The sequence below is a fragment of the Acomys russatus genome, chromosome 30, assembly GCF_903995435.1.
Source record: "Acomys russatus chromosome 30, mAcoRus1.1, whole genome shotgun sequence".
NCBI lineage: Eukaryota > Metazoa > Chordata > Mammalia > Rodentia > Muridae > Acomys > Acomys russatus.
The window spans coordinates 37,699,885-37,716,080 of record NC_067166.1 but is presented as its reverse complement, the minus strand read 5'-3'; the positions used below and the strand labels follow the sequence as shown (position 1 = coordinate 37,716,080).

Sequence of the window (16,196 nt, the reverse complement as noted above, 5' to 3'; positions counted from 1 at the left end):
TTATAGTGTAAAACATTTTATTTCGCTTACTTCTGCAGATGGAGTTATCCGAGGTAGAGGGTAATTGAATATTGAGATTATTAAATCCTGAATTAAGAATTCATGTATTTTAAGGACATTGAATTCCTTTTTATAGATAGGAATAACATTTCCAGACATTATAGCTGATGTATCTTGAAGGATGGAAAACTAGGTTCTGAACATGTTTACAAATATTAGATACCCAAACCTAAGCTTAAAAGAAATTTTGGTCTAGGAAGTGTAAGGAGTCTATTTTGTGAAAATACTGCACTTATATTGTAGTATTGCAGAAGTTTCTGAAACATTTTATTGAATACAGAATAGTTAATTGGACCCTCAGCTGATTGTTGGATTGTTGGGAAAGGCATTCAGTATTCACCATATGCTTACCTTCCAGTTACTGGAGTATTTGGCTTGCTGCTCTGTTCCTGTTACAGTTAACTGAGCCACAATTGAATTCAATGGAGGTTCACATCTTCTGTAGCCTCTCACACTTCTCAGATAACTTGTATTTAGTGATGTTAGTTGTGGAAATTTTCTTTTTTTCAAAAAGAGGATACTGAGAATTTTGCGTTTCCCTGATGACTAAGGATGTTGAGCATTTCTTTAAGTGTTTCTTGGCCATTCGAGGTCCGGAAGAGGAGGTGCTCAGTCCTGATGCAACTTGAGAAGCTGGAGTGGGTTGGCGGGTGGGGCCTCCCCTTTTCTGAGGAATAAGGGAGGGAGGAGTGGGGAGGGGTGGAAGAGGGGGACAGAGGGTGGGGCCAGGAGGAGAGGAGGGAGAGGTCTAGGCTTGATGGAACTATCATGTTTTCTAAAGTTGTTTAAACTCTTGATCTACAAACATAAATGATGAACGGTTAAAATAGCATTGTTTTATTTCCAGCACTCCTATAGGAATAATCTTTTTTGACAACAACAGAAAAAAAATAAAGAAGCTTATTGTTACTCTGTAATGCAGCTGCTGACGCTGCCTTTCTGTGACCAGTTACCTAAGACTTTTAGATAGCACAGGAAAGAGTTTGCCAGTCAGCTCCTAAAAATGATCTGTGTTCCTGACCTTCCTTCCGAAGTCATGGATGGTCTGTTCTCTATACAAATGCTTTCATTATGAAAGATAAAATTCTGGGGGAAATTTGTTATTCTCCTGAACGGTCTTTATATACCTTTCTCTGTATATTACTAAGCTTTTAACAGTTGGTATGCCCTACATAACTATGAACTATAATATGTTTCCTTGAATATGCTAATCAAGTGAGCAAAAGTCCTCAAATCCATGCATTTGATAAAACTTTGTAAATGTTTATTTTAGTAGCGTGGGAAGGAAAGATGAAAAGATTGTGGGGAAAATGACTGGAAATCGTTACTAGGGAGCATGACCTGATGATAGTGCTACACCAGCTGTTAGAGCTCTGCACTCACAGGGACTTCCTTCTCTGGAGCTTGAAAGTAACAAAAGAAACTGAAAAGCAGAACAAAACAAAACAAACAGACAAAACCCTGGGCTTTGGTGTTTCATGTCAAATTGTTTTAATAAACCCAGCACTGAGGCCATATAAGTCTATGCAGCAAGGAAGTGAATACAGAGGAGTCTATCTTAGAGTGTTCCAGCACAGGAAAAAATCTGTTATCAGATAGATTATCCCCCTGGTGGTACTAGAGCAGAGAATGCAATGGAAATGATCTGAAGGCCGGGGCCGTGGATGGTATGGAGAACAAGGATTCTTAGATTTTTTTTTTCATTAGTAAATACTTTTAAAATATTTCACTCTTAATTGTATATATGTGTTCTGTGTGAGAGTGAGTACATGTGAGTGCAGGATCCTGCAGAAGCCAAAGGAGTCACATGTTCCTGGAGCTGCAGTTGAAGGTCTTTGTCATCCAGTGTGCGTGCTTGGACTCAAACCCAGATAGAACTCAGGTCTCTTGCTGGAGCAGTATGAGCTCCTAACCACTGAGCCATCTCCCCAGCAATTCTTACTTATCTTACTCCTCTAGATTTTTGGAATATAATAGTTGATGTAGGAAGACCATCTCCAATATTAAGTTAAGATAGTTACTTCCATCTGTTACAGTTTGAACACTTTTATCAAGGGCCTGATAAGATGTTCGGTGGTTAAGAGTCCACACTTGATCTTGTAGAGGACTTCGATTTGTTTCTCAGCACCCATATCAGTCTGTACCTTAGTCATGTTTCTAATGCTGTGAAGAGACAAGGCAGCACGTAAAAAGAGAGCATTTAATTGGAGGTCTGTTTACAGTTTAGAGGGTGAGTCCAGGACCATCATGGCAAGGAGTATGGCAGCAGGCTGACACGATGGTGAAGAAGTAGCTGAGAGCATATATCCTAATAATAGGCAAGAGGCAGAGAAAGAACTACTTGGGCTGGGCGTGGACTTTTGAAACCTTAAAGCCTATCCCCTTGAAACAGCTAACATCCACATATAAGTGAATATGTACCATACCTTCCATTCTGGGTCTGGGATACCTTACTCAAGATGAGTATTTCTAGTTATATCCATTCATGTGCAAATTTCATGGTTTCGTTTTTTAAAAATCCAATTTCTTTTATTCATTAATACATTGAGGAACATGGTGGTTCTTTCTAATTCTTGCTGTTGTCAACAAATCAGCAATAAACATGGTTGAGTAAGTATCTTTCTGATGGGGTGAAATGTCCTTTGGGTATATACCCAAGTCATATAGCTGGGTCTTAAAGTAGATGGATTCCCATCTTTCTGAGGAGCCATCACATTGATTTTCATAGTGGCTGTAAAAGGTGACATTCCCACCAGCAATATATGAGTGTTCCCCCTCACTCCATATCTGTTTATAAAATGTGAACCCTGGGTCAACAGGATGTCTCAGTGAATATAGGCACTTGCTACCAAGAGTAATGACCTGAGTTTAACTCTAGAACTCACAGGGAAAGGAGAGAACTGACTTTTATATATTGTCCTCTGACTTCCATACATGCACCCTAGCAAGGGTGCATCTATTCACAAACACATATGCACACACACACACACACACACACACACACACACACACACACTCAAATAAAACATAGTTTACAATTTTGTCAAAGTTTTAAAATGATAACAAAGCCATAGACGTTAGAAGTTACGTGCTAAATAGCCATTCTGACACTAAGATTTCCACTAGAGAACAGTTTGAAAATATTTGTTTGACCCAGAAAGGCAGAAATAAAAAGAAATTAAGTGTAAAAAATAGAGAAACCCAGATACAGTTGATTACGTCTGTTGCTGCAGGTTACTCTACATACAGACTAAGGATAATCCGAGGCCAGTTTGGGCAGAGCTGAATAAACATTGTGAGATCTTTTTTTAAAAAGACCAAACAAAACAGCATCACAAATGGAATGTCAAAAAAAAAAAAAAAAAAAAAAAAAAAAAAAAAAAAAAAAGTACAAAATAAAATGAATATGAAAACCCAATTAAATAATTATAAAACATTATAGTAAACTTTGCAGTAATCGAACCGAAGACCCAGATATGAATCCACACACATATGGTCACTTGATTTTTTTTTTTTTTTTTTTTAGGATCATGCCTATTTATTTTACCCTTATAAGTAGTTTTGAACATTTGTCTAGAGTTACGAAAACATGATATCTGTTGTTAAACTTGATAATTTTATTAAGATAACACAGAGTTATCTTGGTCAGTTTTTTATACAGTCTTCAATGGAAATGATATTGTCATTATTCTTAATCTCTAACTGATTTAAATGAACTCTATAAGGTAATTTTACATTTTATTAACTTTTTATGCTTTGATTCATTTCTATTCTGGTTTTTACACATTAATGCTATTTCCTTTTGTTTATCGTTGCTATGTTGAGACTATCTATTGCAGTTTGAAATATTGGTCACTTGATTTTTGACAAAGAAGCCAAATCCATTCAATGGAAAAATGATAGCATCTTCAACAAATGGTGCTGGTCTAACTGGAGGTCTATGTGTCAAAAAATGCAACTGGACCCATATTTGTCACCTTGCACAAAACTCAAATCCAAGTGGATTAAAGACCTCAACATAAAACCAGAGACACTAAGTCACTTAGAAGAAAAAGTAGGGAAAAGCCTGGAACATATTGGCACAGGAGACAACTTCATGAACAGAACACCAACAATCCAGGCCTTAATGTCAACCATTAATAAATAGGACCTCATGAGGCTGAGAGGCTTCTGTAAGGCAGGAGACACTGTCAAGAGAACAAAGCGACAGCCTACAGACTGGGAAAAGATCTTCACCAACCCTACATCTGACAAAGGTCTAATATCCAAAATATATAAAGAACTCAAGAAATTAAACACCACCAAACCAAATAACCCAATTGAGAAATGGGGCTTGGAACTAAACAGAGAATTCTCAACAGAGGAATATCAAATGGCTGAGAAACACTTAAAGAAATACTCAACCTCCTTAGTCATCAGGGAAATGCAAATCAAAACAACTGTGAGATTCCATCTTACACCCATCAGAATGGCTAAGATCAAAAACTCAAGTGATACCACATGCTGACTAGGATGTGGGGAGAGGGGAACACTCCTTCATTGCTGGTGGGAATGCAAACTAGTACAGCCACTTTGGAAATCTATCTGGTGCTATCTCAGAAAACTGGGAATAGGGCTTCCTCAAGACCCAGCTATTCCACTCCTTGGAATATACCCAGAAGATGCTCCAGCACACAATAAGAAAATTTGCTCAACCATGTTCATAGCAGCCTTATTCATATAGCCAGAAGATGGAAATAGCCTAAGTGTCCATCAGTAGAAGAATGGATAAAGAAACTGTGGTACATATACACTATGGAATACTACTCAGCTATTAAAGACAAGGAATTCCCGAAATTTGTAGATAAATGGATTGAGCTAGAAATGGTCATAATGAGTGAGTTAACACAGAAGCAGAAAGACTCAAATGGTATATACTCACTTATATCTGCATACTAGCCCAAGGGGCATGTCCCACGAAAGCCTTCACTTACCAGGAAACTGGGACAGAGGGGAGGACATCCTATTGGGACTCTAAATGAGAGAAGCATGGGAGAATAGCAAAGTAGAAGGATCCAGAGGGTCCTAGAAACCTACAAGTAGAACATTATGATAGGCAGATTTGGGCCCAGGGATCCCGCTCAAACTAAGGCACCAGCCAAGGACAATACAGGCGGTAAACTTTAAACCCCTACCCAGATCTAGCCAATGGTCAGAACATTCTCCACAGTTGAGTGGAGAGTGGGATATGACTTTCTCACGTACTCTGGTGCCTCACATTTGTCCATGTCCCCTGGATGGGGAGACCTGGTGGCACTCAGAGGGAGGACAGCAGGTTGCCAGGAAGAGACTTGATACCCTATGAACATATACAGGAGGAGGAAGTCTCCCTCAGGAACAGTCATAGGGGAGGGGAATAAGGGAAAAATGGGAGGGAGGGAAGAATGGGAGGATACAACAGATGGGATAACCATTGAGATGTAACAAGAATAAATTAATAAAAAAATTTTTTTAAAAAGAAAAAGAAAAAAAACCAAAAAACCGAAATTTATATGTGTGGCTTAAGAAGGATTTATCTAAAACATGAAACTAGGGGAAGGTAAAAAAACTAATTAGACTCTCTCTGTCTCTCTCTCTGTCTGTCTCTCTGTCTCTGTCTCTGTCTCTGTCTCTCTCTCTCTCTCTGTCTCTCTCTCTCTCTCTCTCTCTCTCTCTCTCTCTCTCTCTCTGTGTGTGTGTGTGTGTGTGTGTGTGTGTGTTTCTCTTCCAAGAGTAGTTATTTAATATTCACTAGTTCTGTTATGCTACTTCAATTATTATAGTTTCCATTTTTTCCAAAATATAACCTATTCATTCAAAGTTCACTGTGGAGAATTTCATGTGTTTAACTTTCAGTACCTATTAAAATACTGTATTATCCTGCTGTAATACTAAAACTGCTTTGATTCAACCATAAATTGCTTGGCCCTGAAGACAAAAATTACACTTTGTGACTATTTCTATTCTCTACCTTTGGAGATAAACATGTTACACATCCACTCATTACTCACAGCTCAATATCCTACAATTGTGTATTGTCTGTTATGAGCAAAATGCATACATTTTGTAATGCTATAAAGCTTTAAAATGTTACTTTTATCAGCAATCAGTATTTTATATAAAACCATCTTTTATAAGTACTTAACTGAGTATGAGTGTTTGAGTATTACAGGATGAGTAATGTGATTTTCTTTGATTGCAAGAAAACAATGCTTTTCATGAAAACATTTATATCTTTTAGAATTTTCCCTTTGGTTTAGTTCATTTACTTTTATACCAAAGGTCAAGATTCTTTTAGCATTTAAGAATCTTCTGTAGATAATATGTTGGTTGAAGTAGTGATATTGGTCTTTTATCATTTGCACTATAGTTCTTACTTCCCTAATGAGTTCAATATAATTTTTATTTTTCATAGCTAATAAAATTATGAAATAGCAATTGGTATTGCTATGAGCCAATAATGGCCAATTTTGTTAGTTGAAAAATTTTCTTGAAAGTAAGAAAAGGAAGTAATAAGCTTTAAATATTTATTTAAGTCAAATATTTATATTCTCATCTTATCTGTCTGTTTATATTTCTGGTCATACATCCTATTTTATGCTTCAAACCCAGTCAAAACACTGTGAGATACCTTCTTAGAGTCTTTACTGTTGTCTCTCTGAATTATAATTGGCTAAGTGATTTCATTGTTGCTACTGCAGTAAAGGGTATCAGTGTTGGTATCTAAATCCTCTAAAGCAGTGGTTTCAGCTTTCCTAGTGCCATGACCCTTTAATACAGGTTATGGTAACCTGCAACCATAGAGTCATTATTGTTGCTGTTCATAACTAACATTGTTACTGTTATGAATTGTAATATAAATATTTTGGAGAGGTAGTTTTTTTTTTTTTTTTTTTTTTTTTGACCCACAGGTTGAGAACCACTGTTTTAAGGACTAGAAGTGATGGCAAACTGAACAGATGAACACACAGCTAGAGCTTAGCAGACACGAGTGCATTCACAACAAGGCATGCAGGTTCTGTTAGAAGCACTCCACATAGAAATAGTTTTTATCAGATCTCGTTTTCCTTATCTCTGTGGTATAGTTCTTTGATCACCCAGCTCTCTATTTAAAAATCACTTTTACTTTGTAGTTGGAAAAACGCTGAAAAAGTAGGAATTTCTAATTAGAATCTATAGAGAACATTACTGTGTTGGTAGCTGCATTAGTTACTTTCCTGTTGGTGTGATAAAAACTCACAGAAGAAAGGGTCTATTTGGGCTTATGGTTACCAAGGGACAAGAGTTGCTCATGGTGGGTGAGTGTGTCAGCAAACAGCAGCCAGGGCAGCTGGGCAGGATGCTGAATGCAAACTGTAAGCATGAAGAAGAGGAAAAACTCTCAAATTGAGTCTCCCTGGAGACACTTCTTCAACAACACCACACCTCCCAAACAGCCTACCAACTGGGCCAAATGTTCCAATGCCTGAGAGTATGGGGGTCGTCTCATTCAAACCACCACAATAGCCAAACCACTTATTTCAGGAAGATACAGTCTCAAAATAATTCGTCTATATGTGGATTCATTTTATTATATCTATGTGGATATTTTATAGGAAGCAAAATAAACTGAAAAAGAAATTACAAAATGGAGTTTTAGTATCCAGTGTTGTTGTTATTTTTTTTCACAAATATCTTTTCATGACCTGTGTCACTACCTGAGGAGATAGTAATGTTTCTCTTGTCTCTCAGAACATTGCTATCTTTCATTAGACTAAACTTTAAGCAGGTATATTGTTGCTGTTTTCTAAGGGGGGGTGAGAGGAGAGAGAGAGAGAGAGAGAGAGAGAGAGAGAGAGAGAGAGAGAGAGAGAGAGAGAGAGAGAGAGCGCATATGCATGTCATGTACACGCGTGCCAGTAGAGCTGGAATTTCTGTAGACATAAGTGCTGGAAACCAAGCTGGTGTCCCCTGGGAGAGAAGTGCTGTGACCTGCTTAGTCACCTCCCCAGCATTATTGTTATTATCTTAACAAACACTTCCCTGTTTTACATAATAGGAATAAGAAAAATAAATATTTTACATTCATATCTTACTTCTCAAAATACAGTTTATGTAGATCCAAATTTCTGACGTTAAGATTTTTTCTCTATGAATTATTGTCTTAAAACGTCTTTTTCTTTCACTTTTTCAGGTTTCCGGATTCTTCCTGGGTAATTTCTCTTTTTAAGTACTATGTGATTCACCTTGTTCCTATCTCTTGCTCGGCATTTGTAGTTAAAATGGCCGCACACCCATCTCGGGCTTCTTTCAAAGTTTTGCTTTTGGTTTGGTGCACTATAAGCAGACTAGGTACAGCTTTTTTGGTATTTGTCCAACTTATTTCTCAGTACTCTCTGGCTCTATTGTCCGTTGTGAATTTCTGTGTAACAACTCATTATTTCTTCAAATGGTTTCTTTGATACTTCTCATATTATCATTTTGAAAAAGCTTCACCTTTCGCTTTTGGTCCACAATTGCTTGATATTTTGTTGTCAACAACCCCCCCCCCCATGTGAAATTAAGAAGTTTCTATTGACATTTCTTCAAGTTCAACTGTTTGATTGAAGTCAGCTTTCTAGGGCCGTGCAAAGGAACTCATTTCATTTATAGCTGCTGTTCTGCATTTTCTTTTGTTTGTGTAGACCCCTTCCTGTATGGTGTTCACTTTTCCAGCAAGCCTATTAGCATACGGCTTATTGTTGTTTCTAATTCTCAGTGTGATAACTGCAGCACTGGGGTCAGGACTGAGCCCGTTCTCACCGTTGTTGTATCTTCTGGCCGGGGGCTTGTGCTTGTTTGTGTTGGTTATTGGCTTTTTGTATGCCTGACAATTTTGGTGTTAAAGTTCAATATGATGTACTGAGATAGGGAGGTTCATGGTGAAGTTTTGTATTTATCTAGCTAGGAGATAGTCAGTTGTATTATTTATTTTTCAGTGCTATGATGAAAACTTTAAAACAGAAATTTAAGAAAGCTGGTTCACAGTTTGAAAGTACAGTACACCTCATCAGAGCAGCTGTAGGCTGACAATGAGATCAAGTCTATCTGAAGGGACACCAGCCCACTTCAGCATGTGGCTCTGGCAGCTAAAACACATTAGCTTCCATTTCTAAAGTTAGCCCTCAAGGTCTCTTTCTCTATATGGTCACTTTTTTCTCATGAGGCTGACTACCAAGGTCCAGCTACCTAAGTATTGAAGTCCAGTAATCAAAAGCCCCTTTGGATCACCTAATTAACACGCTTAATTAAAATCAAAATTAATTTGGGGCTCACCCTTTACCTTTATAAACTGCCCTTTTCCTATCTTCCATGTCTGTCTCCTTTCTACCAAGAGGACAGATACCCTTCCTCCCTCCCTCTTCCTCATCCTCTGTCTCCTGCTTGTCCCTTATCCCTGCCCTCTGTCCCTCTGGGACAAATAAATCTCCTTTGTGTTGGAGACTATGTAAAGTCCATTACTCCCTCGCCTTGAGAGAGGCCTTCTTCTAGAACACAGTATGGACCTATGGCGTTTCTGGACATAACCCAAGTCTGCTATCCTCACGTGGCTATCCTCATGTGTGAGTCCATCCTTCGTTTTAAACTGCAGAGGCTCTATAGTTGAGCTCTTAGACTTTCAGAGGTGCTTCTGCCCTGGTCTTGCCTCAGCAGAAGAGAAGGCTTCTGTTGGCCTTTGCCTTCAGTAAGTTGATTCTCATCAGCTGCCTACCTTTATCTCCACTTCTTAGGGAAGCTGTTTGTCCTATGTCCTCAGGCTCTGTTGGAGCAAAGGAAGTTCATGGCTTTCAGTTTGTTCTGTTCGTTTTCTGCTGAGGTCTCAGACACTACATCCGCTCTTCACGTACTAGATGGAAAGCGGATTACTCCACTTCTTATTAGAGAGAAGATATACTTTAGAATATGTGTAGTCTCTTCATTCTTTATTTTTTTCACCTTTAAACAATGTCTAGGTAATATTCGAACATTGATGTCATTCTCACAGTACCTCCTTCATCGTTTTACAAAGGAATCTTCTTAACTTGTAAACAAGCATGGACTACAGTTCTATGTCAGCTGGAAGGCAGTGTGTGCATCCTTAATATCTCCTTCAAAATCCTCGATCCAGGAACGAGGATAGATGTTTTCAAATGGGAGGTGTTGCTCTCTGCACAAAGATGTAGAGAAAATGGGCATGAAGAAAAACTCCTTTCCCATCTTAAGATGGCCTTAACATACCATGGGGGTTAAAGGCCTCCCAAAATCTCAGAGTTCTGGAACTGATTAATGTAACAGATGGGAGTGATATGAGACTAATATGTTAAACAGTGATTCTCAGCCATGCCCCGGGGGAATAGTGCTAGGAGGCTGTCCTTCTTTCAACAGTCGCCATGTGTCTATCTCTCTCTGTGAGGGCAGCTAGTGTAGAGGACAGTATTCTCAGCATAAAACTGTCTTAGGCCTAGATGTTTCAGTCTGTAGTTCTTTTCTTCACTAGACAGAAAGTGGTGAGCAAAGGAAACTGGGCAAGTTAGGTAGTGTGTTGGTGTTTTCTAGAACTGATAGAATGAACGAGTATGTTTAAGGAAGGTTTATCAGACTGCCTTGTAGGATATGGTCTAGGTAGTTCAACAATGCCCAGCTCACAACAGTGAAATAGCAGAGACTCTATCAGGTGTTCAGTTCACAATGCTGGGTCTCTGCAGTCTCCATCAGGTTTGAAGTCATAGAGGATTCCTGGAGAGCTGGTGGTCAGTCTAGGTCATAATCTTGAATAAGGTGTATTTAATATTGACCACAGCAACAGGATACACAAACTCACTAGCAAAAATGAGAGGGAGCAGGCATGAAGACATTTCCCTCTTCCACATCCCTTGATGTGGGCTTCCAGAGAGTATGGACCAGGTTTAAGATGGGTCTTCCTGTTTCATCTGATGAATAAATCCCTCACAGGGCTTTCCAGCAGCTTGGGTTTTAGTTGCTTCCACATGGAGTCAGGTTGACAACCAAGATTAGCAATCACTGGGTAGTATTTCTTTAATTCTTAGTGGATAACTGGTTTTATTATGTAGTTTGATAATGTATACAGTCCAGAGCAGACACTTGTCCAATAGGCCAAAAATATGGAAATTTAGAATTTTGAGTTATAACATGAAAATAAAGAATTGTCTCTAATTTTATAGTCTATATTGATAAGAACATCTAAATTTCCAAAAATATTGATTTTTCTCAAATTATGTTTTATTTATTTTGCATAGTCATGAATTTATGTGGGTTTAATTGATTTTGTTGTTCTTTTATCTATAATGATATGTTAAAGATTGCTAGAGTGGGGCTGGTTCAGTGGTTTACAACACTGCTCTTCCAAAGGACCCAGGTTCAATTCCCAGCACCCACAAGACAGCTCACAACTGTCTGTAACTCCAGTTTCAAGGCATCTAACACCTTCACACCAATGCACATAAAATAGACGGTTTGTGTCTGATTTACATGTTTTTAGTGTTATTTAGAGTATATATTGTCACTGTCATCTAGTGAAATTATAAGGAGCATAGTATTAGCTACTATATTAAATTATAGAGATATTATTAGGCTAATAACTGGATATTTTTTGTAATGGTAACTTAAGATGTCTTTGGGAGGAGAAATATTTTTAGAATGACCATTCAAACTGCCTGGTAAACATTTGCTCCTGTTCTAGGCCGTGCTGTCTTTGCTTATTGCCTACCAAAGAAATCATGTTTCATATTGCTACTGTAAAAAATTAGTGTTAGTTTTCTGGCTCAAAGCAATACAGTTGATTATCTTGTAATTCTATGGAATAGTTCGAGACTTACCAGAGTAAAAGGAAGGGATGGATAGATAAGCAGTTTCTGCCTAGAAGAGGGACTCAAAGCCCTGGATTTTGTGGTGTTGGAAGAATTCAGTTCCTTGTATGCATAACATTGACCTCTCATGTTTGTATTTGCTGCAAACTACAGGTCCCCAGAGGACAGAGCTCTTGGCCTGTCCTTTTTCTTCCTCTTCTTCCCCCCCCCCCCGTTTTCTACTTTTTCCTTGAAATTTAAAATTTTTTTTAATGTTTTAGTATTATTTTTTCTTTTTTACATATACATTTATATTATTACACACATATACAATAAACCTACAGCAAGAAGAACCATGAAACAATCAGGAATTACATAAATGTTACATTCATAGTGTTTTGGCTATTTGTATTTGGCCACCTTGAAGAAAACATCTTTCCTATCTTGGTGCATTTAATTCTGAATGTAAATCAATATCTAATATATCTCATCTATATCAACTTAAAACATCTATCTAGGCCTAAAAACATTTTAACCCCTAAATAACGAAGATTAATTGTAAAACTAAACTATCTGGTCTTCAACCCCATCGGAGACTTGAGAAGGAATAAAATTAAATATCTTGAGTGGACAGGAAGTGCAGGTTAGCAGCTTCCCAAATGAGAAGATGACAGAGACAGTTTGCTGCCTCAATAGTCACCTAAAACTCTCTATAGCATTGGAACATCATCTTCAGCCTTTTGGCCCAATATATCTGGCAGACATATTTGTGAGGTACAACTTTTTAGGACTAGCTTACTCTGTCTTGGCAGAGTTTGGCCATGAACTCTGCCTGCATCCAAGCTTGCCCATTTTTTAGGTATACTTCTGCCTGTAGTAGAAACAAGGACATTTTGCCCAGTGGCTTGTTGGCCACATATGAAGCCATCTCCATAAGGAGGTTCACTGATGCTTATCATCCTTTTTTTGAGGTAGGCAGGGTGTTACAGGAGTTAACCTGTCTCATTGTCAATGAATCTTCTTAACTTTCAAACCTAGCAAAGCCAGTTGAGTCTTTCTTCCTAGCCTCTCCATAACACGTACTTCTCTAACTTCCACTTCTAAGGACACATATAATTTGAATTGCCCCATCTCCTTAGTTTTAGCTAATCTTTTTCTCGGTCCTTAACAACAGTCATATGTGGAGGTCTATAACCCCATGGCCTTACACATACAGATGTTCAGGACTTGGGGTGGACATCTTTGAGGAATCCATGTTTCTTGACTCTCATAAACACACAATTGACAGTACTTGCCCTGGCCAGATATATTTTCCTTAACTGCTAATAATACTTCTTTCATACTTTTCTTTATTTTTCAAGTGGTGTTGAGATTCTGTTTCTTTAAGAAATTACATTGTATATAACAGTTATGGAAAAATTTAAAAGTGAAGCAGTTTCTAGAAAACTGGAAAATTTCAGATTATTCATTTACAAAAGAGAAAGTCTTATGTACTTTCTGTGAATTTTAAAACATTTCATTTTAAATTCTTTTTTAATATTTTATTAATTTATTCATATTACATCTCAATTGTTAGCCCATCCAATGAATCCTCCTATTCCTCCCTCCATCCCTCTTTCCCCCTGCTCCCTTCCCCTATGACTGTGACAGAGGGGAACCCACTCCCCCTGTATATGCTCATAGGGTATCAAGTCTCTTCTTGGTAGCCTGCTATCCTTCCTCTGAGTGCCACCAGGTCTCCCCATCCAGGGGACGTGGTCAAATATGGGGCACCAGAGTTTGTGTGAAAGTCAGTCCCCACTCTCCACTCAACTGTGGAAAATGTCCTGTCCGTTGGCTAGATCTGGGTAGGGGTTTGAAGTTTACTGCACATATTGTCCTTGGCTGGTGCCATAGTTTGAACAGGATCCCTGGGCCCAGATCTACCCGTCATAATGTTCTTGTAGGTTTCTAGGACCCTCTGAATTCTTCTATTTCCCCATCTCCCATGCTTCTCTCACCCAGAGTCCTAATAGGATGTCCTCCCCCCCCGTCCCACTTTCTTGGTAAGTGAAGACTTTCGTGGGACATGCCCCTTGGGGTTAGTGTCCAGATATAAGTGAGTATATACCATTTGAGTCTTTATGCTTCTGGGTTAGCTCACTCATTATGATAATTTCTAGTTCAATCCATTTGTCACAAATTTTGAGAATTCCTTGTTTTTAACAGCTGAGTAGTATTCCATAGTGTATATGTACCACAGTTTCTTTATCCATTCTTCCACTGATGGACACTTAGGCTGTTTCCATGTTCTGGCTATTATGAATAAGGCTGCTATGAACATGGTTGAGCAAATTTTCTTGTTGTGTGCTGGAGCATCTTCTGGGTATATTCCAAGGAGTAGAATAGCTGGGTCTTGAGGAAGCCCTATTCCCAGTTTTCTGAGATAGCACCAGATAGATTTCCAAAGTGGCTGTACTAGTTTGCATTCCCACCAGCAATGAAGGAGTGTTCCTCTCTCCCCACATCCTCGTCAGCATGTGGTGTTGCTTGAATTTTGATCTTAGCCATTCTGATGGGTGTAAAATGGAATCTCAGAGTTGTTTTGATTTGCATTTCCCTGATGACTAAGGAGGTTGAGCATTTCTTTAAGTGTTTCTCAGCCATTCCATGTTCCTCTGTTGAGAATTCTCTGTTTAGTTCTGAGCCCCATTTCTCAATTAGGTTATTTGGTTTGGTGGTATTTAATTTCTTGAGTTCTTTATATATTTTGGATATTAGACTTCTGTCAGATATAAGTAGCGCAGAAGATAAAGCATTGCACTATGTAATGAGAATCTCTGAATGATACCAGAATGTTTGAAGGAGAAGACATAATAATAACTTTCAATAATTTATCAAAAGAAGTCTATTTTGATAGTGGATTATATTAGATCTTAATATTTTATTTCTTTTCTCCTTAGATCATCACAAAATATGTTTATGAGCTCCTGGAAAAGGACTGTAATTTGAAAAAAATCACTATTCCAGTAAGTCCAATTTTTAAAATCATTTATTCTAAATAAAGTATTTTATTTAATATAAAGTGGTTTTCAATTCAGGAGAAAAATTTATTGTGAGTTAGCTATACTAAATTAAAAAATAACGGTGCTACTGTGTTGATACTAATAATCCAATACATGTACATATCCTAAGTCTTCTGTAATAATTATTCCAAAGTAAGACTCTCCGTGTAAAAGATGAACAGTGCTGATGGCCGGCATGTTAAGGTGATGAGAGAAAGGTGTGTCTTTTCTCTTACCTCACCTAGTTTTTTGTTTCATATAAACCAGGGGAAGACTTCCTATTGGGACTCTAGATGTGAGAAGCAAGGGAGAATGGGGAAATAGAAGGATCCAGAAGGTCCTAGAAACCTACAAGTAATAGCCATTCACTAACTCTTTAAGTATTGTTTGATTCTTTGAAACAGGTTTTCTTTCTAAAAATTGTTATTTAATGTTTATTTGAATGAGTGTATTGGCTACATGTATTCATGCACCATGTGCATTCCTGGAGCCCACACAGGCCAGAATAGGGCATCAGAGCCTTGGAACCAGAGTCACAGACAGGTGTAAGTGACCATGCGTAGGTGCTGGCGATTGAACTTAGTTGTCTGTAACATGAGCCAGTGCTGCTCTTACCACTGAGCTGTCTCTGTAGTTCTTTATTTCTACACAAAATATTTTTTCCTCTACACATTACCAAAGTCATTTCTGTTCTTTTTAATATTGCTTTTTTTTTTTAATCAGAAGACTGCTTGGAAATTTTGTATACTTTTGGAATTTTGGAATTAAAAAGTTTAGGGTTTATTCTTAGACTCGAATTCTAAGAAAAATGTCTGTCTGTCTTTTTTTTTTTTTTTTTTTTTTTTTGAGTTTATAATCTAATTACAACATTGTTCCTTTCCCTTTTCTTCCTCCAAATATTCCCATATCCACAACCCCTTCTGTCTTTTAGATTTATGGCCTTTTTTTTCTAATTGTTATTGCATGCATGTTTGCATACTTAATTGATATAGTGAAAAGCTAAGCCTTGAAAATAAATACATAGTAATCTTGTATGTAAAATGTTGGCTAAATTAGATGATTTTTGCTGTTCATGACAACTTTTTTCTTTTATGATTTGAGTTCAGATGACAATGAAATTGATTTACTTAATACATAAAACCTTGCATGTAGATAATTTTTGTGAATGTTTATATAGGATTTTTAATATCTTTCTTGAGGAGTTTGAAGATATCTTAATCCTTTTGATTCTCACCTTTGAGTGCATAGCTCTAGTAAAAATTATTTCTTA

The 16,196-nt window shown here is 37.7% G+C and overlaps 1 protein-coding gene across 4 annotated transcripts in view; it reads left to right on the top strand.

Annotated features, from left to right (window-relative positions):
• The window catches only part of Fam172a (family with sequence similarity 172 member A), a 381,713-nt gene that overhangs the window by 77,876 nt on the left and 287,641 nt on the right, over positions 1–16,196 (top strand). For all 4 annotated transcript variants that reach the window (XM_051172349.1, XM_051172350.1, XM_051172351.1 and 1 more), the window contains one exon: positions 14,825–14,890. In XM_051172349.1, the coding sequence (XP_051028306.1) occupies positions 14,825–14,890 (66 nt within the window). The remainder of the gene's footprint in view (positions 1–14,824; positions 14,891–16,196) is intronic.